Source organism: Kwoniella dendrophila, chromosome 5 (genome assembly GCF_036810415.1).
Source record: "Kwoniella dendrophila CBS 6074 chromosome 5, complete sequence".
In the NCBI taxonomy this organism is placed as follows: Eukaryota; Fungi; Basidiomycota; class Tremellomycetes; order Tremellales; family Cryptococcaceae; genus Kwoniella; species Kwoniella dendrophila.
This window is the reverse complement of record NC_089480.1, coordinates 655296-677805: the sequence shown is the minus strand read 5'-3', so window position 1 is coordinate 677805 and position 22510 is coordinate 655296. Positions and strand designations below refer to the sequence as shown.

Here is a 22510-nt window from a genome sequence, read left to right as displayed (position 1 = left end):
CGCTAACACAACACCATTCAAGGTGATCAGCACTAATCCTAGGTATAGTTCCCACACACGGTCTCATAACAGACTGTAATTCAATAATCTCCATTCACATTTCATATTCACATATACAGTATAGCTTGATCCTATCTGTCCGTGCACCGGCGGTTCTACCCTATACCTTTCCCGATAAAGGTGGTCTGTGTAAGATTTCCTCTTCGCCCATCTTCCCTCTCCATCTCGCTTCTTCAACATGTTCCAAAAAGTGTCAGACAAATTTCACAGAAAACAACAGTCTTCTGCCTCTAATAAATCGAATCCCTCATCACCTTCTGCCTCCTCAAAGACAGTGCCAATAAGTTCTCAGCCATCGACACCATCTGCTCCAGCACCCCTCGCCCCGGCAGTAGATGCCAAGTCGGCTCACACCCCAATGGAGGGTATCGAAGGGTGAGTACTTCTCGTAACGGCTGCAGCTAATCCCACAGTCATTCTCCATCACCACCGTTCCATGTGAAATCTACTGCTGGATCATCGGCGTCCTCTTCTTTGTCCAACGTCCCCCCTCAAGCGCGTACGCTCTCTTCAGCTCTTGGTGTACATAACAGCGGATCAATACCCGAAAATCAAACACCCGTTTCCGAAAGTAGAACTATGAGTATCCAGATGACCGACGTTTCCGAACCTCAGCCACCTCTTAATCGTAATGACAGTGGAGCAGATGAAGAGAGGATAAGAGAAAAGGCAAAGGAAGCTCAGGAACAGGTAAGTGACATGCGTTGCAATTTAGCTGATCACGCTTTAGGCTGCTGCTGCTCAAGCCAACCTTCAAATGGCAGCTCAACAAGCTCGAGTAGCCGCTATCAATGCTGCAGCTACTCAAGCCGCACTGGAAACCGTTTCAATCACTCCTCAAGATAACCCTACACCAACTCCTGCTCAACCTGCTCAGCGCAAAACTGCTGGACGATATGCTCTTAACGATTTCTATATCGAAAGAACGTGAGTTTTACCCGGTGTGATCACCGCTGATATCTGTAGGCTTGGTACAGGATCTTTTGGTCGTGTACATCTCGTCAGATCTAAACATAACGGACGATTCTATGCCGTCAAAGTTCTAAATAAGGAGAAAGTAATCAAAATGAAACAAGTAGAACACACCAACTCTGAACGTGAAATGTTAGTCCGAGTTCGACATCCATTCCTTGTCAACCTTTGGGGTACTTTCCAAGATGTCAACAATCTTTATATGGTTATGGATTTCGTAGCTGGTGGAGAACTGTTCAGTTTGCTTCGAAAAAGTCAAAGATTCCCCAATTCTGTTGCCAAATTCTACGCTGCTGAAGTCGCCCTTGCGCTTGATTACCTCCATTCGCTCGATATCATCTACCGAGATCTCAAACCGGAAAACTTATTGCTTGGTGCCGATGGTCATGTTAAAGTAACAGATTTTGGTTTCGCCAAACACGTCCCGGATATCACATGGACTTTATGTGGAACTCCTGATTATCGTGAGTAATTGTATGATGACACTTCCGCTGATATTTAGTCGCTCCCGAGGTTGTTCAGTCAAAAGGTTACAATAAAAGTGTCGATTGGTACGCTCTCGGTGTACTCATATTTGAAATGCTTGTGAGTTGCACCACCCTTCTCAGCCTAGCATTCAGCTGACTTTCCCTAGGCCGGTTACCCACCTTTCTTCACTGAGGATGGGAATCCAATGAAATTATATGAAAAAGTTAGTCTTCCGTAACATCGAACAAGCTGACAGCGTAGATTATTGCTGGAAAAGTCCGATACCCATCCTATTTCGATCCCCTCGCAAAAGAATTGCTCAAGAACCTTCTGGTTGGAGACTTGACTAAACGTTATGGTAATTTGCGGGCCGGATCATCAGATATCTTCGCTCACGGCTGGTTCGCCGAAGTCGACTGGGATAAACTTTATCGAAGGGAAATTCCAGCACCATACGTACCAAAGATTGAGGGAGAAGGAGATGCGAGTCAGTAAGTATCTCATCCTGCTATGTAGTTGTTCCAAAAACTTACATTCTTCTCAGATTTGACCGATATCAAGAAGCAGACGTCAGTGCATACGGAAAGGCAGGAACAGGACCATACGATCACTTTTTCACGGATTTCTAAACATCAACATGTAGGCGGTTGTTGTCATCTTTGTCATAATTTTCAGAAAGAAGTTATATGCATTTTGTTATTTGTTATACCTTAACATCTTTAGTCAACATGGATGGATTCTCAAACCAACGACCATCAAATAGCTTATATACATGCAGGGAATATACGATCAATAAAAAGAAGAAAACATCATCCCGGAAATAAACTGAAAAGAGCAGAAGGAAAAAGGTATGAAACTCCCTGCACAGCAGGACAATATGAATTTTGACTAGGACAGGCAATACTGATGCTCCAGGCTTTATCTACGGTCGACGTTGTCTGGGAACTGATCTTATACTTTGGGCTGCCCTGAGAGGCGCTTTGGGTGGAGTCGCAGGAACTGCGTTCTTCTCTGGAGACTCAAATATAGCTTTAGCTTTATTAACTTTGCTCGTTTCTAGAAATGATGAATATCAGCTTGATCCGATCTTTGAACAGAAATTAACTTACCTGCTAATCGGTCGATATCATGTTCAATGGTGACCCTTCTATTCTTTCTGGATGAAGAATTGTTGAACTGGGAAGGATGCATTGGGAGTGGAGATGGGCTTGTAGGTAAAGCAAGATTCCGAGCAGTAAAAGTAGAAACTAAACCCTTTGCATTTGGCAACGGCGAAGGCATAGGTGAATGGGAGATAGAATGGGATTTGGCATGACCTCGAGGGGATCCCGTTCGGATAGGTACAGGTGAAGGCGAAGGTACAGATGCAGAGTTGTCGTTAGTAAGCAATCGTACGATTTCTCGCTGTTTCTCCATTTCCTATCAAAACAAGCAGCCAAATTAGCTTAATATATACTTGATATACGGAATTTCCAACTTACCTTGGCCCATCTCTCTATCTTCTCTCTCTGTTCATCGATGATACCTTTTTGCACCTCGATGATTTTTTCTAGTCGCTCAATTTCCTCTTCTTCTCTTGCTCTAAGCATATCTAAGGAATGATCTCTTTCTAGCGTACCAGTACCACTCGAAACACCTCGTCTAGATCTCAATCGCAAGCTATCAAGAGCTGTAGAAGACATATCTTTGTCAATACCATGACCTGGACCAGGAGCAGAATGTCGAAGACGAGAAGAGATTGAAGTCGTTATGGTGACTTCAGATCTTGATTTGATATCACTTAATTCGGCTGATAATCTACTCAACTTGTTTCGTTGATCTTCGATTTGCATTCGCGCTTCTGATGCTTCTGATTGAGCTGCTTTGAGGGTTTCACGAACGGATAACAATTCTTCCTCCAAGATCTGTTGAGCAGATTCGTGCTTGTTCACCAATTCTCTAGAAATCTCAGAGATGTGTGATTCGGCGGCATTTCGGGCTGCTATTTCAATTGTGAGCTGGTTTTGGATATCTGAAATAGATTGAGTATGGGCTGATAAGGATGAGAGCCTTTGCTCTGCTTCTCTTGTGGCTTTTTGTGATGCTGATAGTTCCACCTTTAGAGTTTCGACTGACATTTGGAAATCTTCGGTGACCTTAACCAGTTGGCGAGAGATTTCTTCCTTTGCTAAAATTTCTTTAGCTAATGCTTCCTTGATTTCCCCCTCCCCTGAACTCGCAGCTTCTTGTCGGGCTTTCAGCTGATCCAACTGTTGCTCCAACTCTTTTTTTTCTATCACCTCGATGTCTAATTTCCTTCTAATCTCTTTGACACCTTCAAGATTGGCTTCTCGTTGTCTTGACAGGTTTTCAACTTGATCCTCCAATTCTCGTTTAGCCGAGCTCTCCTTTTCCACCATGATCTCCCTTTCCTTCTCAACGGCTACCGCTTGATCTCGAAGTTTAGCCATTTCAACACATCTGTTCTCGGCATCTTGTCTAGCGGCACATTCGATCTCCAACCGCTTCTCTTGAGTTTCAAGATCTGTTTGAGCTGCAGACAATTTGTCCTGGACATCTTGCAGAATACTGAGTTGCGCTTGGAGATTGGTGACTAGGATGCATTGCGAATCAAGCTGTTTAGTGATGTCGATGAGTTTAGTTTCTGCTTCATGTCGAGCTCCGATTTCTAGTTGTAGTTGCTCTTTGATGCCACCAGCTTCAGACATCATCGATCGAGCTTCATCTCGCTCTTTCTCAGCGGTGATTTTCAAGGTAGATTCTGATTGGAAACGATCTTCTAGGTTTCGATTGATTTGCTGAACTGCGTTTACCTGTTGATCTGAAATTGTTAATTGTGACAGAAGTTCCACCTTCTCATTCTCAAGAGATACCTTCGATTCAGTCTCTTGACGGAGTCTAACTTCCAAGTTGGCATTCGCTTTAGCAGCTTCTTCTAACGTTCTCAAAGCCTCAGCAAGTTGATTTTGCAGTTTCTTCTCTCTTTCTTCAGCTTCAACAATAACATTTTGTACGTTTACCGCTTCAGCTTGAGATTCCCCTTGCTGTTTCCTGAATACTTGATTTGCTTCTTCCAATTCAATCTTTGTCTTCTCCCAAGCTGCTTTATCCTCATCTCTTCCTCTCCTTAAATTACCAATTTCCTCGCGTAATTCTTTTAATACTGTGGCTTCGTTTGACATCACTTCACGTTGGAAACGGTCGAGATTAGAACGAGCTTCTTCGGTCTGACGTTCAAGGAGGGATTTTTCGGTTTGTAGGTTTGCTACTTCAGCTTGACGTGAGGCTTGAGCCGATGAGAGACTGTCGATTTGACCTCTTAAATCTGACAAGGTAGATTCATAAGCTGTGTTTTGTGTGGTGGCAGCTTCCAAAGCCACCTGGGTATCTGATCGTTGTTTAACAAGAACTTCCATTTCAGACTTGATTTTTTCCAGCTCCTCTTGCTTTGTTCTTTCAGCTGAATCGAGTTGTGTCTTGAAGCCATCAAGCTCCGATAGTAATGCTTCTTTCTCTTGTTTGACATCCGCTACCTGTCTTAATATTTCGTCCAATCTACCTTGATCTTCAATGATCAATTCTTCTCTACTATTTCGAAGATCGATAATCTTGTTCTCCAATTCATCTATTTTTTTCGCTCGTTCGTCAATGGTTGCCACAAGGTCATTACGAGTATTCTCGAGCTGAGCGGTTCGATCAATCATATCGTTCTCGATGTACTGAAGGTTTTGTCGAGTGGCTGCCAATTCCTGTTCTGTGTGTTGCTTTGTTTCTTGAGTGGAAGCAAGCGCATCCAGAGCCTCCCGAAGTTCAGCTTCAAGTGAAATAATCCTAGCATCACGTTCGGATAATTGAGAGGCTCGACCAAGGGCAGACGCAAGATTGCGGTTGGCAAGGGCTAGTTCTTCTTCTTTGGCTGCAAGGTTGCGGCGGGCAGCTGCCAAAGCACGATCTTGTTCGAAACTCTATTCAAGTTATAAGCGTTTCGCTTTTCGAGTCCCTTTCAGTTACTTACCTTCGCTACGCTACCATCAGCCGCCTGATCTAAAGTATTCATGATACCAGCCATTCCTTCACTTTCTTCTGTTAATCTGCTCATACCACTGATAGCTCTTCGATCGACTGTCTTCTTAGGAGTACCCAAACCTATACCCATTCTGCCAGATCCAGTTGCAAGTATGGCAGAGAAATCACTAATACGCCGCCTTTTTGGTTTGGGCGGCGAGAGCGGTAGACCAGAACCGGACCTTGGTAATTCAGAAGTAAGAATCTCGCCATTCAGCTTCGAAAGTTGAGCAGCTAGCTTGGCTTTTCTAGCTTCCATTGCGGCTACAGATTCAGCGAGCTATGTAGGTCATCAGCATACCTCCTCAATCTATACAATAGGCACCTACATTTGACATTGCATCCTCTTGTGGTTCCTCTTTTCTTGGGGTTTCACCTTTCGTCAAATTCGCTAGCCGCAATTTCAGCTCCTCTATCTCTTGATCTTTGGCTTTGATCAGTGCTCGTTCCGATGATTGTAACTGGCCAAACACATCAGCATCGCTCAACAGAATAATACCCTTATCCACTCACAACGTTCTTCTTCGCGTTCGTCTTTACTTGAGAACATCGTCCAGCGAATTTTAGCGTCTCAAGCGTTTCCGAGCAGTGTTCTTCTTCCGCCGACATGCTGAAAACACCTTTAGTTCATCTCGTAACAACCAGAATAATTAACTCACGTGCATATCACGCATATGTTGGAATCACCTCCTAGAGCATTCTCAAGCAGATGAGTGAGTTTCGAATTTCGATAAGGAACATGACTGAATTTTAATCAGCACTATAGATCAAGCGATAAAGGATACCAACTTACGTTGCTTTGGTCTTTTCGGTCAATTTGTTGATCACCTCTCGCAGAGCGAGCAAACTGAGTACAAATCAGCTCTTCATGTCTAACTCTTTGGCTGTGGCTCACCTCTGGTTGATATGTTTACCCTCACCACGTCTCTCAGAGTCTGAAACAGCTTTCTCAGATCCAGCAAGATCCTACAGGTAGAATTTAGCAGCAATCCCATGTACAGGTAAGGTGCAGGCTTACGATAAGATTCTGCAAAAATAACTATATTAGCTATGTACAATACATAGTCGGATGTATCGCTCACCAACCGAGACAATCTAATATCGTCATCTCCATCACCATCCCTTGGTCTCGACTCAACGACGATAGTGAAGACGCAATGCGATCTCGATGATCGTTCATTCTGTTAAAAGCCTGTCAGCCATGTCACCACTTGGCGAGGTCGGAAGGCTTACCCAGTCGGTTGCACCTATTCTACGCTGAGCATTACCCTTTTCTAGCAAATCTATCACATCCTGAGGTGTTGAGACGATCTCTTCAGACAACGGGTCAACATATACTTTACCCTATTTCACATAATGATCAGCTATATGGGTTTGCTGAAACGCTATACTGCTCACCTTCGCATAATGGATAGCCGGCTTCTCATCATCTTTCAGAGGACCTTTCTTGAAGTTCAGCAAATCTCGCAAAGTCTCGTTATAAATCTCAATATACGAGACCCGCAAAAGGAACGCTCGCTCGGTATCCTGGTCAAAGATTCAGCTCAAGTCATATACTTGGAAAGTAGCGATACTTACTGCGGTAATCGCATCAAACACACCGTCAACTGCGCATGGTATTATACCCAGTTCTTCCGATGTACCAGTCTGTTGTACATATCAGTATATTCGCTCACACATCATCAAGACTAAGAGACATACCATAGTGAAAGACTTTCCACTACCTGTTTGACCATAGCTGAGGTAAAGAAAAGTCAAGACATGAACGTTTTGCAGCTGAACATCAACTCACGCGAAAATCGTACTATTAAACCCATTCATGGCTTTGTCCACCAAAGGTGCTATCTTTTGTTGATATAGCTCTGGCGTAGTTGAAGGGTACTGGAGAAGTTTGTCTGTTCGGAAACATCAGATATGCGCTCATATTCTAAACCTGCTTACCAAAAGTATAAGTATAACCATCTTCTCTACCTGCTTTGCCTCCCCTCTTCTTGACACCAGGATGTTCATCTGACAACGTCAGGGAAGTCGGTGTCATTTCATACGCGATGTTGGCGAATGGATTCTCAGTGGGTTTGATTCTGCGAAAAATCATCGGGCTTAGCGTTGTCTTTCGGGTGATTCAGAGATAAGATAGTATATTTCAATCGAGACTAACCTAACACAAACGACTACCTTATCACTGCTAGAGGTTGAAGCTGTACTCCTAGATCCAATTATCTCTGACCTAGATTGCGGCGTCATCAAGACTGTTGAGCCAGACGAAGAGCTTTCTGCCATAGCTGCTGGTTCACTAATCGAACTACTTAATTCTGCTAAACTTCTGCTACTTTTCACTTTTGCTTTTAGGCCACCTTTAGCTAAGCTTCCAGCTTTACTTGTACTTGCAGCAGCAGCTAATCTTTCCTCTAGAGTCATCTTCTTAACTGTTTTCTTGCCTGTTGAAGGTGGTAAAGGAGAGTCTATAGGATTGATAATCTTTCTTTTGGGTGTTGTTTGCAGTGTATCTTCTTCCTCGTTATCGGAAGAAGCTGCTGATGATGAGACGTCACCTCGATGTATACGTTTTCGGGATTTTGACTTGGGCATTTTCGATGGTGAAGAAGGTTGCATGATGTTGGATTCAGGTAAAGCTGGAGGCAAACCTACAGCGAGGGATGGAGAGGAGGGCTGACGAGATAGCGTTCTTGGTTTGGAAGGGGATAATGACATCTACTGAGAAGGTTGATTGAGTTATATTTGGATATGTTCCGACATGAATGCTGAAGTGAGCAAGCGGTCAGAAATGTCCAAGCTGTTTATAAGTAATTGTTGACTTTGTTTCAAGATGCTTTAGCGATTGGATCACCTGAAAGTAGTGAAGTTGAATGAACATCTACCCATTCGAGATTTTCATTGTTATTGTCTGGAATGTTGTTGACGTACAAAATTGGTACTGCTGTGGTGAGTTCAGGGTAAATTAAACAACAAAAACAAAGCAGGCACGTCGAGACGCGGTACTCGCCGACAACGACGAGTGGTTGTATTTTGATTCCGCGTGGTTGTAAAACCACGTCCACGTTCAGTACAACTAACTTACAACTAACTTGGCGAATGAGTTTGACATTTCACTATTGACATCACCTCTTTTGACGTATTTGAGCCATTCTTGAGCCATTGACTTTGACTAACATGTACGAGCCACACTTGATAGACCATGCAAGTGAGCAATCGAGGCCAAGAAGGGAAAGTCAGTCTTTGTTGGAAGAGTTGGATAAACTGGCACCTATAAAAAGCTTTGATGCTTTCCCAAAGGTATGTCAAGATGTCAAGTTTTCAAGCTCATTCGCTAATATAGTTTGAAATTCAGGTCCAATCCACTTATACTGTTCAGTCCAGAAGAGGAGGTGTATTGACTGCCATAGTAGGAGCTATAATATTCCTGCTAGTACTGGTGAGTATAATGATATATTTCCGCTTTTGCATTTGGTTAATTGACAATATTAAGAACGACTTGGGAGAATACCTGTATGGTGCACCGGATTATGCCTTTCACGTGGATCATGAGCTACAGAAGGATCTCCAGCTCAATGTCGATCTGACCGTAGCTATGCCATGTCATTGTAAGTAATTCAATATGCTTATCATATAGCTAGCTGATTTGTCGTCTAGACCTTACTATCGATTTAAGAGATGCCGTAGGAGATAGATTGCATCTCAGTAATTCCTTTGTCAAAGATGGTACGCATTTTAGTACAGCTGGATCAACATCAATGAAGTAGGTGCTCATTATCGTGAACAATAAAACGAGATATTGACGTTCTTTATAGACACGTCTCGCCAACCGCTCAATCAGCTTCGGAAATCATTTCTTCTTCCCGCCGTCGTACACCAAATCAAAAGAGAACATTTACCGGGATTCAGCGTCTCCTTTTTTCACCTCCCTCACGTCAAGGAGTGAAGAGAACTCAAGCCGCTTATAGACCTACATACGACAGTGTGCCTGATGGACCAGCATGTAGAATATACGGTAGTGTCGAAGTAAAAAAGGTTACAGCGAATTTACATATCACTACCCTTGGTCACGGTTACATGAGTTTTGAGCATACAGATCATCAATGTGAGTACAACTAACATCTTATGGTCAATGTTTGTGCGTTCTTACATATTGCCTATACTCCCCTTAGTGATGAACCTTTCCCATATTGTACACGAATTCTCGTTCGGACCTTTCTTCCCTGCCATCTCCCAACCGCTGGATAAGAGCTATGAGATAGCTAAAGAGCGTCAGTTGCCAAAAACTCAGCACGAATAGTATGGCGATGCTAATTATATGTTACTACAGCGTTCACGATATTCCAGTATTTCTTGCGTGTCGTTCCAACAACATATATTGATGCTTCTCGAAGACGTCTTGTTACTTCTCAATACGCAGTAACAGACTATTCCAGATCGTTTGAACATGGGAAAGGTGTACCGGGTATCTTCTTCAAGTACGATCTTGAAGCTATGGCTTTAACCGTAAGAGAACGTACAACATCGCTATATCAATTCTTGATCAGATTAGTGGGAGTCATAGGTAAGTGTTGATAATCGGTGATCTTAGCAAGCAATCATAAGGCTAACTAGCATAAATCGTCTCTAGGGGGAGTATGGACGGTAGCTTCGTTCGGTCTACGAGTCTTCAATCGAGCTCAGAAAGAAGTCTCAAAAGCAGTCGTTGGAAAAGAGAAAGAATATATACCATCTTCGCTACCCTCGGGATCGCCAGCATTTGAAAGATCTGGAAGCGGGTATTTCTCACGGGACGATCGTAATGGTATGATGAGATCCTCAACCTGGGGAAGTAGTCCTGGCGGCGGCGAATGGAAAGCTCGGTAGAATCTGTACTATATATACATACAATGCATTACAAAATATACAATTATGCGTTTGATACAGAAGAAGAAGATGAGGATTCAGCTGGTTGTGTGGAAAGCTCTGCGGCGGCTTGTCCAGCAGCTGCCGTTCTCCTCTTCTTGAGTACATTTTCAATGAAGAACTCTCCTGCCTGATATTATAGAAACGAGTCAGCTTCTGTGCTCACAACAAAGAATACTGAGAGCTTACCTTGTAACTCGATCTGACCAAAGGTCCACTTGCAACATACAAGAAGCCCATACCCTCAGCGACTTCCTTCCATTTGGCGAACTCTTCTGGCTGTACATATCTGTCGACTTTCATGTGTTTCTTCGTAGGTCTCATATACTGACCAAAGGTTACCACATCTACGTCTGATTGTCTCAATCCTAAATTCGATGATTTCGTCAGCTTCCGTATATACACGTGATTTGGAAGTAGATAAACTCACTCTTGAGCGTCTCATGGATTTCGTCCTCTCTTTCACCAACACCTAACATTATACTAGTCTTCGTCAAAATTTCTTTACCGGCATTCTTAGCACCAATTTTAGCTTGTTCTAACACCTTCAAGGATTGTTGGAAACCTGCTCTTCTATCTCTTACGAATGGTGTACATCTCTCGACAGTTTCTACGTTGTGTGCGAACACATCTAATCCAGAAGATGCGACTGTATGTATCGTATTCACTCCTTTATTTGCGAAATCAGGTGTCAGAGCTTCTACTAAAATTTTTGGCGCTTTTTGTTTGATTTTTGAAATGGTTGATGCTATGTGTGCTGCTCCACCATCTACGAGGTCTGGTAGATGGGAAGATCATTCGTCAGCAAGACCGTGTGTGAGTAATCAGAAGCTAGATTAACCACTCACCATCTCTGTCTACACTTGTCAATACGATATATCCTAAACCCCATCTACTTATAGCTTCGGCGGTATTTTCAGGTTCATGGACATCTAGCGGGGGTGGTGCTCTAGATGTCTTGACTGAACAGAATCGGCAACCTCGAGTGCATTGATCACCCATAAGCTGGAAGTGCAATTATAATTTAGTTCTGGCTGTTGGTTGATAGCTTACACAACGTGGACTTACCATAATAGTTGCAGTGGCATTCCCTTTTCCACCTCCCCAACATTCACCTATATTAGGGCATTTTGCCTCTTCACAGACAGTGTGCAGATTCAACCCTCGTAATTCTTTCTTAATACTACTATATGAAGCTCCAGTAGGTATAGGGTGTTTCAAAAAGGATGGCAAACGAGGTCTGACGATAAACGATTATAAATTAGCTTAATTACAGTATCATTGATAACGATATTGACATACTGTGATGTATTACCCAAAACTACTCTGTCACCAGAGGGAGGTAACTCTTCTCCAGATACAAAATCATCGAATGTAAGACCATCGTCAAGTTTCTCGAATCGTTTACGTCGTACAGGAGCGGCAGTATTCTCTGTTGATGATGAAGGTGGTGTAGATACGGCAGTGGCAAGACCGCGTCGAACAGATGGCCCAGCGATGATCCGACTTGCTGAAGAAGAGGATGAAGCTGTTATTCTAAGCATGATTTAATTGAGTCTGATGGAGTGAACGATAGGATGGCAATATGATGAGATAAGCTTGCAAGATAAGGCGATCTTTTTATCTCTATTCTTGAGTAGAACTGAATTGTGGGGGATCGGAATAGCGATTTGATTATTTGTCCGTTATGATTTCCAACTTTTATCATCATTGGAAAAACAACAATGATACGGAGGTATACACAATCTCCATCTCCTAGTCGGTCGCTTCCAGCGGAAGAACTTTCGTACCACGTGATCAGAGTGTTATTGTTGTGACATGAACAATACATATAATATATAATAACTAATCTAGCTCTAGAATGCGTGTGCTTGGTTATATGATCTGTGTGTTATACAGAGATAGATACCTTTCAACCTATCAAATCTCAATCATCCTTGATCTTTTCATCCTCATCGTGTTCACCTAAACATCTATATAAAAAATCGAATATAAGTCAACAGTTTAGCATCGACAGCCTCTTCTTTCTTTTCCATTTCTGATTACTGGTCATACACCAAGAAGGAAGAACCGCCGGCATGACTCAACAACCCGCACAGGCCTTCGCTTCTCACTTGATCAATCAGACACTCTCTTCGATAGCTCTACTCGAATCATTATCGATCATCAATTCAGCTGATGCGTCCTTGATCAGACAGAAATTACCTTCTCCGACTGGACCATTCCCATCTTTAGCTCCTCCATCTCCTACATCATCTTTTGCCGGTCTTCAAATATCTCAAACCCAATCACCTCAAGCATCATGGACCATTCGACATGCTAGAGAAGAGTCTGTTCACTCCCCACCTCAACAACAACAACAAATCCAGCCCCCTGCCCCTCAACAGCCACATGTTCAACCTCCTGCGCCAAGTTTACCGCCAAGAGGTAGACCAGAAGTCAGAGCTAAAGCCTTATGGGATTTCAGTGGAACCGTAAGTATTCAAGCATTGTGTGAGAACGCATTCTTGAGCTAACTCCCGTGTATAGGAAGGGGACGATCTGCAATTTAGGAGTGGCGATACCATCGTAGTTGATGAAGAAGGTGAGCATGAATATCCGATTTTGATAGATTCGCAAGACTAACCCATTCATATAGTCAACGAACAATGGTACCGAGGAAGAGTTATTCCGAACGGTCACACTGTTCCTCTTCCTAAGTCAGGTCTTTTCCCTTCGAACTACATCGAGAAATTGTAAGCCTTCGAACGCTCTGCATATATCTACCGATAGCTTACAAGCAGAATAGGCCACCCACTTCGTATTATAGTTCCCCTCCACCTCCACCGCCAATGCAACAAGCCCCTCATCAAATGATGGTACCATATCAAGGTTCTGCTCAATCATACTACGATCAGAAAGGTCCGCCTCCTGGCCATATGCAAATGATGCCGCCACAACAACAAGTGCAAGGTAGTGTAGTAGTACAAGAACCTCCAAAAGAGAACAAATTTGGTAAAATTGGTGGCCAGGTAAGCGAACCTTGGGTGTGGTTGTTCCAAATTATCACGCTGACATTCATCTGGTATAGCTTGGTAATGCTTTCACAACTGGTATTGGTTTCGGAGCAGGTAGTGCTATTGCTTCAGAAGCTGTTCACGCTAGTAGGTTCTTCCAGTTCCCCTTATACTTATTGAGGCTAACCATTCCTTGTTGTAGTCTTTTGATATATCATTTCTCCTCCTGTTCTGTTCCGGTCTGCATTGCATTGCATTATGAGTTTATTGTAAATATCATCTTTGTACATGATTGTAGATTACATGTGCATGGATTTATGTGTATAGTACAGCTGTTTTCTCCTATCCGAATATGATGAAAGTGAAAATATGCTGAATGCTTCTAATATGCTAAAGTTTCGACTAATTTATCAAATACTCTAATAACATCTGGTTGGTAAAACTTCTCGAATGTTAACGGGACGGGCGTACTGTTAGAAGGTGTTAGCTGAATGGGCAGCATTTTTGCAAAGTCTAACTTACTCCCAACCACTAACAAGGCCAATAGGCGCTTCCAGATATTCAAAAGCTCTTCGACCAACTTCGCCAGCTAGATCATTTCCTACACTACCTGCTTTACCAGCTTCATGGACAATCACCATTCGACCGGTTTTCTTTACCGCTTCTGTCATCGCACCTAGCGGCATTGGCGAGATAGTTCGAAGATCGATAAGCTGGATTGCTGGAGCAGGATTTGGCGGACGAAGGGCCTCAGGGAGGAACGGGATGAGAGATGGAGGTGGCGATTTGAGCAATTCGATTGCTCGGTCTGAATCATCTTAGCTAAACAGCTCGTGATGAATGTTATCCCACTTACGACAAATATGTAATGGTGTACCGTAAGAAACCACTGTCAAGTCTGTTCCTTCTCTCACTATTTCAGGCTGACCAATAGGTAAAGTATAATCGTCCGTTGGAACCTCTTCTACAGCTGCCCTATACAGTATCTTTGGCTCGAAGACCAAAACTGGATTAGGATCTCTGATAGCAGCCAGCAATAGACCTTTAGCTTGAATAGGTGATCTTGGGATAACAACCTTCAGCCCTGCGGCACCAAGAAAGTATCCCTAGCAGTTGTATCAGCTACCTCCTGTGCAAAAAGTCCTGAACCTTTATTTACTTCTGGTGATTGAGAATGGTATAAACCACCATGTCCTACACTTCCTATCGGTGCTCTGATAGTCAATGATCCACCTTCCAGTGGATAAGCTCCACCACTCGCGTATCTCTGTTTTGCAGCTTCATTGACCAGTTGATCGAATGCTGGGAAGATCTGTAAAAACGTCAGAGAATGCCTCGACCCAGACTGAAAATACGTACATAGTCACCGAACTGAATCTCTGCAATCGCTGTTGCCCCAACACTCGCTAATCCAATAGCAAACCCCGCTATACCCTGCTCCGTGAGTGGTGTGTTGAAAACTCGCTTCTTACCTGCAAATTTGTTGACTCAATCAGCCAAAACAAAAGCTCATTGCACGCCCATACCATGTGACTTACCGAATTCATCGACTAATCCAGTTGTACATCTAAATACACCTGTTTGAACATCTTCACCAAACACGAAAGATTTGGGGTTCGTGGCCAAAGCCGTGCTACATTCGATGTAAGCTACAGCCATTCCATTGTTATGACAGGCAACTCACCCTAAAGCATCCCGTATAGCTTGGTATAAGTTCATCCGCCTAGTTTGTCTACCTTTACCAGTTGGGCCTTTTAGTCCATGTCCATCCGTAAACCGTATTCCGGGAGTGGAAAGCGCCTATAAGAATGATTAGCAACAGCAATTAGGGGAAGCGATGGTGAGCGACTCATTTAGAAAGAGGGCACTGCCTAAATTAATAGAGCGAGGTAGGAACGACTAACCGTTTCCGTGGTATGAAGGAACAACGGACTTTCTCCTAAAGAAGGCTCCTCTGTCGTTGCAGCAGGAGGCTGTATAGTTGGAGCTGATCTCGATTGGCGAAATGAGGGAGATTTCGGATCGTCGCTTGATCCATTCGCTGATTCAGCTTGAGCAGCATACCGTCTGATCGATCTTATCGTTCCCGTGGGTATTCTTGTGCTTAAGGCAGCTAAAGGACGTATCGAACGTATCATTGTAGATAATTTCAATTATTCTGGTGAAAAGTAGATTGAACTACATGATTATATATTCAGAATCGCTTGTGATGGAATGGAGACTGTATCGACCCCAACAGTCATTTGAAAAGCAAACGCATGCTTATGCATGTGGTCGAAAATCAAAACAATCATGTTGATCTCATGACCATCCATACCTTTTGCTATGATGGTGTTTCAGTTAACTACCGGCCGGATCATCCGGGAATTGGGGTATACCCGATAACCTTTGGACTCAGACTAACGTCGATTAGGATTGATTAGAGATTTAACCATCAAATCCAGAAAGCTTTTGTAATATTGGTAATGACTTTGTAATCAGCGCGACTTGGTTGACGATGACTTCATATCAACCCGTTAAGTTACTGAATGACAGTCGCGTCGCAAGATCAACATTACCTCAATTTTGGTCGAAGCAACTTACCGTATATCGAGTCCTTATGCAATGAACAAGTCATTCTCACATAGTTTATCATATGGTACATAAGCATTCTCTAATCAAGACTTTCATTAGCAACACGCTATGACCCCGCCTACTACACCCAGAGTGTCCTATATATGGTCACAAGAACTTCAAGATGTATCGGATGATCTTCCTTCCAACATCGGACGATCGAGCATGGTTCATGGGTTGATCAAAGCTTTAGAATTGTTGGATGAGATTATTGAAGATAAAGCGCACATCGACAATCATCCCAGAGCTCAAGTTGTTGCTCCTGATGAAGACTTGGGTACCGGAGATTGCTTGCTGAAATATCACGATAAAGAATATATAGGTAAATCCCAATTCTTTGTCATCATTCAACTTGAAAAGTTGCTAATTTTCCGTAGATGCATTATCGGAACAGCGGCCAGATTCATCGCCTGATTATGATCCTACTGCGCCACAAGAGCCGGCTTCATCTTCTTCAAGACCAGCCAAGAGAGCAAGGCTTGATGGATCCAGCGCGAAGGAAATTCAAGAGTTAGACGGATTCAACTTAACACATGATAATCCGATTTTCACAACGTTACCGAAATACGTTTCCTTGGTAGCTGCATCAACTTTAACAGCATGTAGGCTGCTACTACGAGACGAAGCTGATTTTGTCCTTTGCTGGGATGGCGGAAGACATCATGCTAAAAAAAGTGAAGCTGGTGGATTTTGTTATGTTAATGATTTAGTTTTAGGTTTATTACTGCTGTCTAAAGAAGGTAGAATAAAAATGGATTATAATTCTGAAGGACAGGAACACGGTACAAATGGGAATAAGAGGATGAAAAGCAGACCGCCTAGAATATTATACCTAGATTTAGATTTACATTATTCAGATGGAGTATCTTCAGCTTTTCATTCAACTAAAGTTTATCCTGATCCTATGCCGAAACAGAAACCACCAAAACCACCTTCTGTTATGACGTTTTCAATCCATCATTTGGCTCCAGGCTTTTATCCACCTGCTACACCTTGGTCAGAACTGACAAATCCTTGGTTACCAACTCCATTCTCTTTGGCTGTACCATTAAGAGCGTATACTTCATCGAAAACATATAAAACAATATGGGAAGGTTGTGTTGAACCTATAGTCAAATCGTGGGATCCAGATTTCATCATAGTTCAATTAGGTTCTGATGGTCTACCAGGTGATAGAGTGGGTCAATATGGTAATTGGTCTGTAGAAGGTGAAGGTGGTATGAAGTGGTGTATACAGCAAGTCAAAAAATGGGGAAAGAAAACTATCATAACAGGTGGAGGGGGTTACAATCATCCTAATACAGCTAGAGCATGGGCTTCGGTCACTGCTGCTGTGGTGAGTCTCCTTGACACAACCAGATGGACGTCGCGTGTTAGGCGAGATGACTGATTTCTTGTACATGATAAGCTTGATCGACCCATGAATTCCGAAACACCTATACCTCATCACGATCATTTCGAAGAATATGCTCATTCTTTCACGATGGAAGTGCTGGAAGGTGAGCGGTATTTTGTCTTTGGTCAAACTTGATCGAGCTGACACACTAGCTTCAGGGCATATGGATGACGAAAATGATCCAGAATATATACAAGGAGCGTGTGAAGATTTCGAATATATTGCAACGAGGGTACAGGATATTGTAGAATCAAGTTTACGTTGAATGCATTATAGTATCTTACCCAGTCACGACGAAAGAAAGCTATTGCGATGATAGCTAGAGATATCTCATTTTTCGAACCAGCTTATTTGATTTAGTCATTTATGCCCATTTCTTGCCTTGCTCTTCGCACCAATTCCAGACTTCGTCAATCTTTTCATCATCTTTCAAATCAGGGCGCGAAATTCCGACCTTTCTATAAGGAACGATGTATTGTCCGTCTATCCATCTAGCATCGTGATCCGAAATGGTTGCTGCCCAAACTTGATTGACAGCACCTATGTTTGGTGTCCGAGTGATTATTGGCTGGTGGCAGAATCGGTTAGTCTCTTTTAAGATGATACTTCCCAACAACCACTCACAGCAAGCCATGGGGCATATTTAATAACATAAGGTGTCAAAGAAAGATGTTGAGCTAGATTTGTCGCAATCATACCTTCACAATGATAGAGACCAGCATTGCTTTTAATCAGATCATGTGAAAATCACAGAAATGCAAACATGAAGACTTACCTGGATGAACAGCCACACTGATCAATCTACCTTTTCTACCATATTCGTTATATAAATATTTTGCTAAAGCTATATTGCCCCATTTCGATTGACCATATTCAACCCATTTCGGCTTTTCTGATTTACCCTGTTTTGGATTTTCATTTTGTGTTGAGATAGATCCTTCGGAGGGATCTCGGACGACTGACTTGAAATCAATCCCACCTTTTGGTGCACCCGCATGACCTGCAGATGAAGTCAGAATTACACGACTTGGATTTGTAGGTGGTGATGACAACAGTAAGGGTAATAAGAGTGAAATTAATCGTTGATGACCGAGCACCTAACCGACCAAGGCAGTCAGCTGTCCGCAGCGAAAATATTGATCCATATTTCGGAGGCGATAAGAAGTTGTGCTTACATTGGTGCCAAATTGTAAAGTATAGCCTTGCTTAGTATATATTCCTTCGGGCCTGAAGGATACCCACTTGTCAGCTCATTTTCAATACTCATCTCGTGTTGATTGTGTTACGACTCACGACGCCATAACACCAGCATTAGCAAACAAAACATCTAGTTTTTGTTCTTTTCTAGAGCGGTGTACATGTGGTCATTATTAGCTTGCTGAACTGTTTCTATCCGATACGGGTGGAATACTATTATCAAACTCACTTTAAGAATTCCTGAGCACATTCATCAACGCTTGCCAAGTCTGTCAAATCTAATTTGATGAATTCGATTGTTCCTGTTTTGATATTACTATTTTTACCAGGATTAGGCTTAAATGATCCATCTAATGTCATTATATTATTATTTTGGATATTCTTGATAGCCTCTTTTGCTTTTTGTTGATTTCTACACGCTATATAAACTTTTGCTCCAGCATTATATAATGATAACGCTGTTGAATATCCTGTACCAGAATTTCCACCTGTAACTAGTATGACCTATGCAAGGATTAAATAGCTGTTTAACATTCACACTTAGAGATGCAAAGATTCGAAAGAGAAAGTGTCTAGTTCTACTCACTTTACCACTTTGATCAGGTACATCATGATCAATTGACCATTTAGGTTGAACCCAAAAAACAAGTGGAAGACCGGCATGAAGAATTACATTCAAGTGGAATTGGAACCAAGAGAGAATAGCTGAAAAGAACCCCATTTTGTTAAGCTATCTCTATAGAAGACAATCCTGATACTGATCAACAGATATTGTGGAATTGGTGTCAGCTTTTTAAAGATTATTAGCTTCAGTCTAGGTGGTAAAACGAAGAACAAAATATGACGAGTAATGGAAATGAAAACTGAATTCAGAGTGATTTGTGGTGAGATATGCGTCATAACCCAGATCCGCCGGCATACAAATACCTTATCACCGGTGCTCATAAACCGCGTCTGGCCTTATCCTGAGTTTTTCGTCCCTGGAAACCTGGATCATCTTTGTGCTTCACATTACGAAAGACGACGACGGGCAGACAAGAACATGTCATATTATACATATAATCTGTATATAAATATAAATATATGCACCAAGAGAAAGAGATTTGTATGTATAATGCTAAGCTATAAAGACCAAAATTCAAGATTGTGATAACCTATGTGTTTGTACCTCATGGGATGTGCTTTTTCTTTTTCGTTCAAAATTATCGTTCGCATATGTATGTATTGTTTCTTGTTTCTAGAGTTACCTGACCGCATCAAGCAGTTTCAACTATTCATTTTTATTTCTGTCGTTTGTCAATCGTAGTCATATCATTATTACATCAAACTAAGCTCCTCCAAGAAGTTTTAATAAAACATCAGCAGCACCAAGAACATCAGCATCTTTCTCTTCAGGTTTTTTCTCTTTCCTGACTTGACCATTTTGCTTTTTGGGTAACACGACGTTATCAGGTGTAGGCGGTACACCTTCACTCATATTGGAAGAAAAGGAGAAACTTCTTGCAAATCCCGGGGTTTTCATCTCACCACGTTCTTTATCATTTTCATCTTTCTTTGGTGCGGCGGGTGTTTCAAGTACTGCAGCACTTGTTGATCGTGAAAATGAATCTTTGTGCTTGAATGTAGGTACAGGTCGTTGGCGAGGGTTGTCCATGCGGGCTCGCTTGGATACAGAGTGTGTTGATGAAGGTAATGGATGTTTGAGTGAAGGCTTAGCAGGAGTAATTTGCTGTCTTTCTTGAGGTATATTAGGGTTGATAGCTCCAAGTACACCCGGCGATCCGTTGATGGAACGAGATTGGAAGATATTCCCGTTATTGCTAGATCTGGATGACCAGTATTTGCCCTTTGTTCTTGGTGCGGATGCAAGGATATCAAGAGAGGTAGCTCGACCTAAAATACCATTTGAAGGACCGTTGAGCATTCTATCAAGACCCATAGCCCCTTTACTGGTACCAAGTGGAGTTCGCTTTGGCGATTGAAGGTTATCATTCTCGTCGGTTTCGCTTTCATCGTCGGCTGCGATTTCGGATAAATCCATAGAGGGAGGATCACTTGGCATGAGAGCGAGAATCTCCCTTATTCTCTCTTGACCTTCACCTTTGATCAAAGCTTCCCCACTTCCTCTTCGATGTGGTCGTGGCTTATTTTCACCAAAGCCGCTTTCTCTGGCTCGAAGGACGTTGTCGAGTGAAGTACTCATACCACGTTTAGGTAAAGGAGTAACAGCCTCTTGGGATGTATACATTCGACCCGATGGGGTTGGTGTTAGGGCATGGGCTTGGAGTTCAGGATGTTGAGAGAAATACAAATCCCGAGTAAGGTCGCCAACACTGATTGATCGGACAATGGAAGACTTCTCTTCGGGAGGTGGCTGAAGGCCGGAAATGCAGGATAAAGGTACTGGTCGCCATTTACCGGTAACAGGATCAAAAGTGCCTCGGTTGGATCGAGAAGGAGGGGGAGGTTCGACTGGAGCCCCTTCTCGAAGGTAACGCTTCTCTTCTTGACGTCTGTTTTGGAACTACCAAGATAAAAGAGTTTAGTCCATGACAGTACACAAATATGATTTTTTTAACTTACCCAAACAGTAATGTGCTTCGTCTTGACACCTAACCATGCTCCTAACCTTTGTCTTTCGTATTTACTTGGACTTTTGGAGATACTCCAAAGAACTTCTAAAGCTTCTAATTCTCTTTTTGTAAACCTCCTTCTAATTTTATTACCTTTTCCATCATCGTCTTTGACCGGAGTTTGATTCGGACCTTGTTCTCCTCCAGGTACTTCACCTAGAACATAATCCCAGGGGTTCCAACTTGGAGCACCTTGACGACCACTTCTTTTGTTCTCTGATTCTGGTTCACCTTCATCAGATGGAACCGGATCTTTACGTGTATAAGCTGTGGGATAAGGTCCAGGGAAAGGTGCAGGAGGTTGAATCCCCGAAAGATCAATCGGTAAAGGTGATGACGGCTCAGGAGAAGGTGAAAATGATAATCTAGCGCGACTTTTGGGTCCTGCGCGAGAAACGGAAGAAGATCGATTCGATTCTGCTGATGGTGAGTATTGAGTACTAGCGACTGATCGATTAGAAATGGTGTAAGTACTAGCTTTGGGTATATTATTCATTTGTAGAGTCGGTGTAGAAATGGATCTACCCATGGTACGCGTTGATAACGCTGAAACAGGTGCTTTCAAATGGGTTATACCAGACGCGTTTGAATGGCCAATGTTGAAAGTATTATTGCTTGGTGTATCGAAAGGAGTATTGGTAGGAGGAGGATGAATTTTCTTTCTAGCTGCCGATGACAAGGTTGTAGAGCCAGAAGGTCTAGGACAGGGAGTTTGGTGTAAGCGGGATTGACCTTGAATTTGAGTAGTCTCTTTCTGGTGCTTCTCCTCAAACGCTAATCCCGATGAAGGTAGATTACCATTTTTCATACCTTGATGATGCTGATGTGATGATACTCCATTGGTCTGAGGTGTCATCATCATACGAGATTGAGGAGCAGTGAAGATCGGGTGGGAGGTGAGTGACCCGAGCTGGTTATTGTTACTACTTCCTGGAAGAGATTGAAGTGGCTGACGCATTCGGGGTTGGACTGGTGTGGTAAGATTGAGATCCTGTCCAGTATATATGGGTGGAATAGTGGAAGGTGTAGGTGGTAAATGCGTAGTAGTCTTTGGTGTAGCGTGAATATCACGAATTGGAGGTAAAGTGAATTTCATGTTTTCTTTATCCTCTTCTGGAGAAGGTAAAGAAGGATGTGATGAGGCCATTGTGTACAATATTTGTTGGGTAAATAATAGATTATGATTCTAAAATGGATGAACTTGATAGAGC

General features: G+C 42.6%; 9 protein-coding genes across 9 annotated transcripts; 4 read left to right on the top strand and 5 right to left on the bottom strand.

The window, feature by feature from the left end:
* Window positions 1-238: 238 nt before the first annotated feature.
* On the top strand, window positions 239-2129 carry L201_004094 (uncharacterized protein; the record flags this gene model as incomplete). Its single annotated transcript, XM_066219842.1, has 8 exons — window positions 239-435; window positions 594-660; window positions 791-987; window positions 1066-1496; window positions 1562-1617; window positions 1667-1723; window positions 1825-1991; window positions 2045-2129. 8 exons carry the CDS (start codon window positions 239-241, stop codon window positions 2127-2129), a joined length of 1257 nt encoding a protein of 418 aa, XP_066075939.1.
* A 293-nt stretch (window positions 2130-2422) lies between these two features.
* L201_004093 (uncharacterized protein) lies at window positions 2423-8277 on the bottom strand (the record flags this gene model as incomplete). Its single annotated transcript, XM_066219841.1, has 17 exons — window positions 2423-2556; window positions 2610-2919; window positions 2982-5465; window positions 5516-5845; window positions 5895-6026; window positions 6079-6175; window positions 6225-6308; window positions 6359-6412; window positions 6461-6531; window positions 6648-6746; window positions 6799-6909; window positions 6964-7092; window positions 7144-7212; window positions 7267-7303; window positions 7358-7460; window positions 7507-7646; window positions 7724-8277. The coding sequence occupies 17 exons, from the start codon at window positions 8275-8277 to the stop codon at window positions 2423-2425; spliced, it is 4938 nt and encodes a 1645-aa protein (XP_066075938.1).
* Window positions 8278-8736: 459 nt separating this feature from the next.
* L201_004092 (uncharacterized protein) lies at window positions 8737-10425 on the top strand (the record flags this gene model as incomplete). The annotated part of the gene is made up of 8 exons (XM_066219840.1): window positions 8737-8859; window positions 8915-8998; window positions 9053-9167; window positions 9217-9322; window positions 9375-9664; window positions 9732-9830; window positions 9890-10123; window positions 10190-10425. The coding sequence occupies 8 exons, from the start codon at window positions 8737-8739 to the stop codon at window positions 10423-10425; spliced, it is 1287 nt and encodes a 428-aa protein (XP_066075937.1).
* A 43-nt stretch (window positions 10426-10468) lies between these two features.
* L201_004091 (lipoyl synthase, mitochondrial) lies at window positions 10469-12008 on the bottom strand (the record flags this gene model as incomplete). Its single annotated transcript, XM_066219839.1, has 6 exons — window positions 10469-10594; window positions 10654-10832; window positions 10895-11242; window positions 11313-11469; window positions 11533-11704; window positions 11767-12008. 6 exons carry the CDS (start codon window positions 12006-12008, stop codon window positions 10469-10471), a joined length of 1224 nt encoding a protein of 407 aa, XP_066075936.1.
* A 534-nt stretch (window positions 12009-12542) lies between these two features.
* On the top strand, window positions 12543-13787 carry L201_004090 (uncharacterized protein; the record flags this gene model as incomplete). The annotated part of the gene is made up of 6 exons (XM_066219838.1): window positions 12543-12938; window positions 12994-13048; window positions 13103-13199; window positions 13253-13475; window positions 13535-13607; window positions 13759-13787. The coding sequence occupies 6 exons, from the start codon at window positions 12543-12545 to the stop codon at window positions 13785-13787; spliced, it is 873 nt and encodes a 290-aa protein (XP_066075935.1).
* Window positions 13788-13842: 55 nt separating this feature from the next.
* Window positions 13843-15598, bottom strand: L201_004089 (uncharacterized protein; the record flags this gene model as incomplete). Its single annotated transcript, XM_066219837.1, has 8 exons — window positions 13843-13930; window positions 13983-14268; window positions 14317-14566; window positions 14620-14772; window positions 14820-14932; window positions 14999-15093; window positions 15145-15260; window positions 15365-15598. The coding sequence occupies 8 exons, from the start codon at window positions 15596-15598 to the stop codon at window positions 13843-13845; spliced, it is 1335 nt and encodes a 444-aa protein (XP_066075934.1).
* Window positions 15599-16142: 544 nt separating this feature from the next.
* On the top strand, window positions 16143-17734 carry L201_004088 (uncharacterized protein; the record flags this gene model as incomplete). Its single annotated transcript, XM_066219836.1, has 4 exons — window positions 16143-16395; window positions 16451-17409; window positions 17482-17572; window positions 17628-17734. 4 exons carry the CDS (start codon window positions 16143-16145, stop codon window positions 17732-17734), a joined length of 1410 nt encoding a protein of 469 aa, XP_066075933.1.
* A 99-nt stretch (window positions 17735-17833) lies between these two features.
* L201_004087 (uncharacterized protein) lies at window positions 17834-19387 on the bottom strand (the record flags this gene model as incomplete). Its single annotated transcript, XM_066219835.1, has 7 exons — window positions 17834-18037; window positions 18094-18167; window positions 18245-18566; window positions 18645-18696; window positions 18763-18813; window positions 18896-19170; window positions 19253-19387. The coding sequence occupies 7 exons, from the start codon at window positions 19385-19387 to the stop codon at window positions 17834-17836; spliced, it is 1113 nt and encodes a 370-aa protein (XP_066075932.1).
* A 606-nt stretch (window positions 19388-19993) lies between these two features.
* Window positions 19994-22446, bottom strand: L201_004086 (uncharacterized protein; the record flags this gene model as incomplete). Its single annotated transcript, XM_066219834.1, has 2 exons — window positions 19994-21190; window positions 21250-22446. The coding sequence occupies 2 exons, from the start codon at window positions 22444-22446 to the stop codon at window positions 19994-19996; spliced, it is 2394 nt and encodes a 797-aa protein (XP_066075931.1).
* Between the last annotated feature and the right edge of the window lie 64 nt (window positions 22447-22510).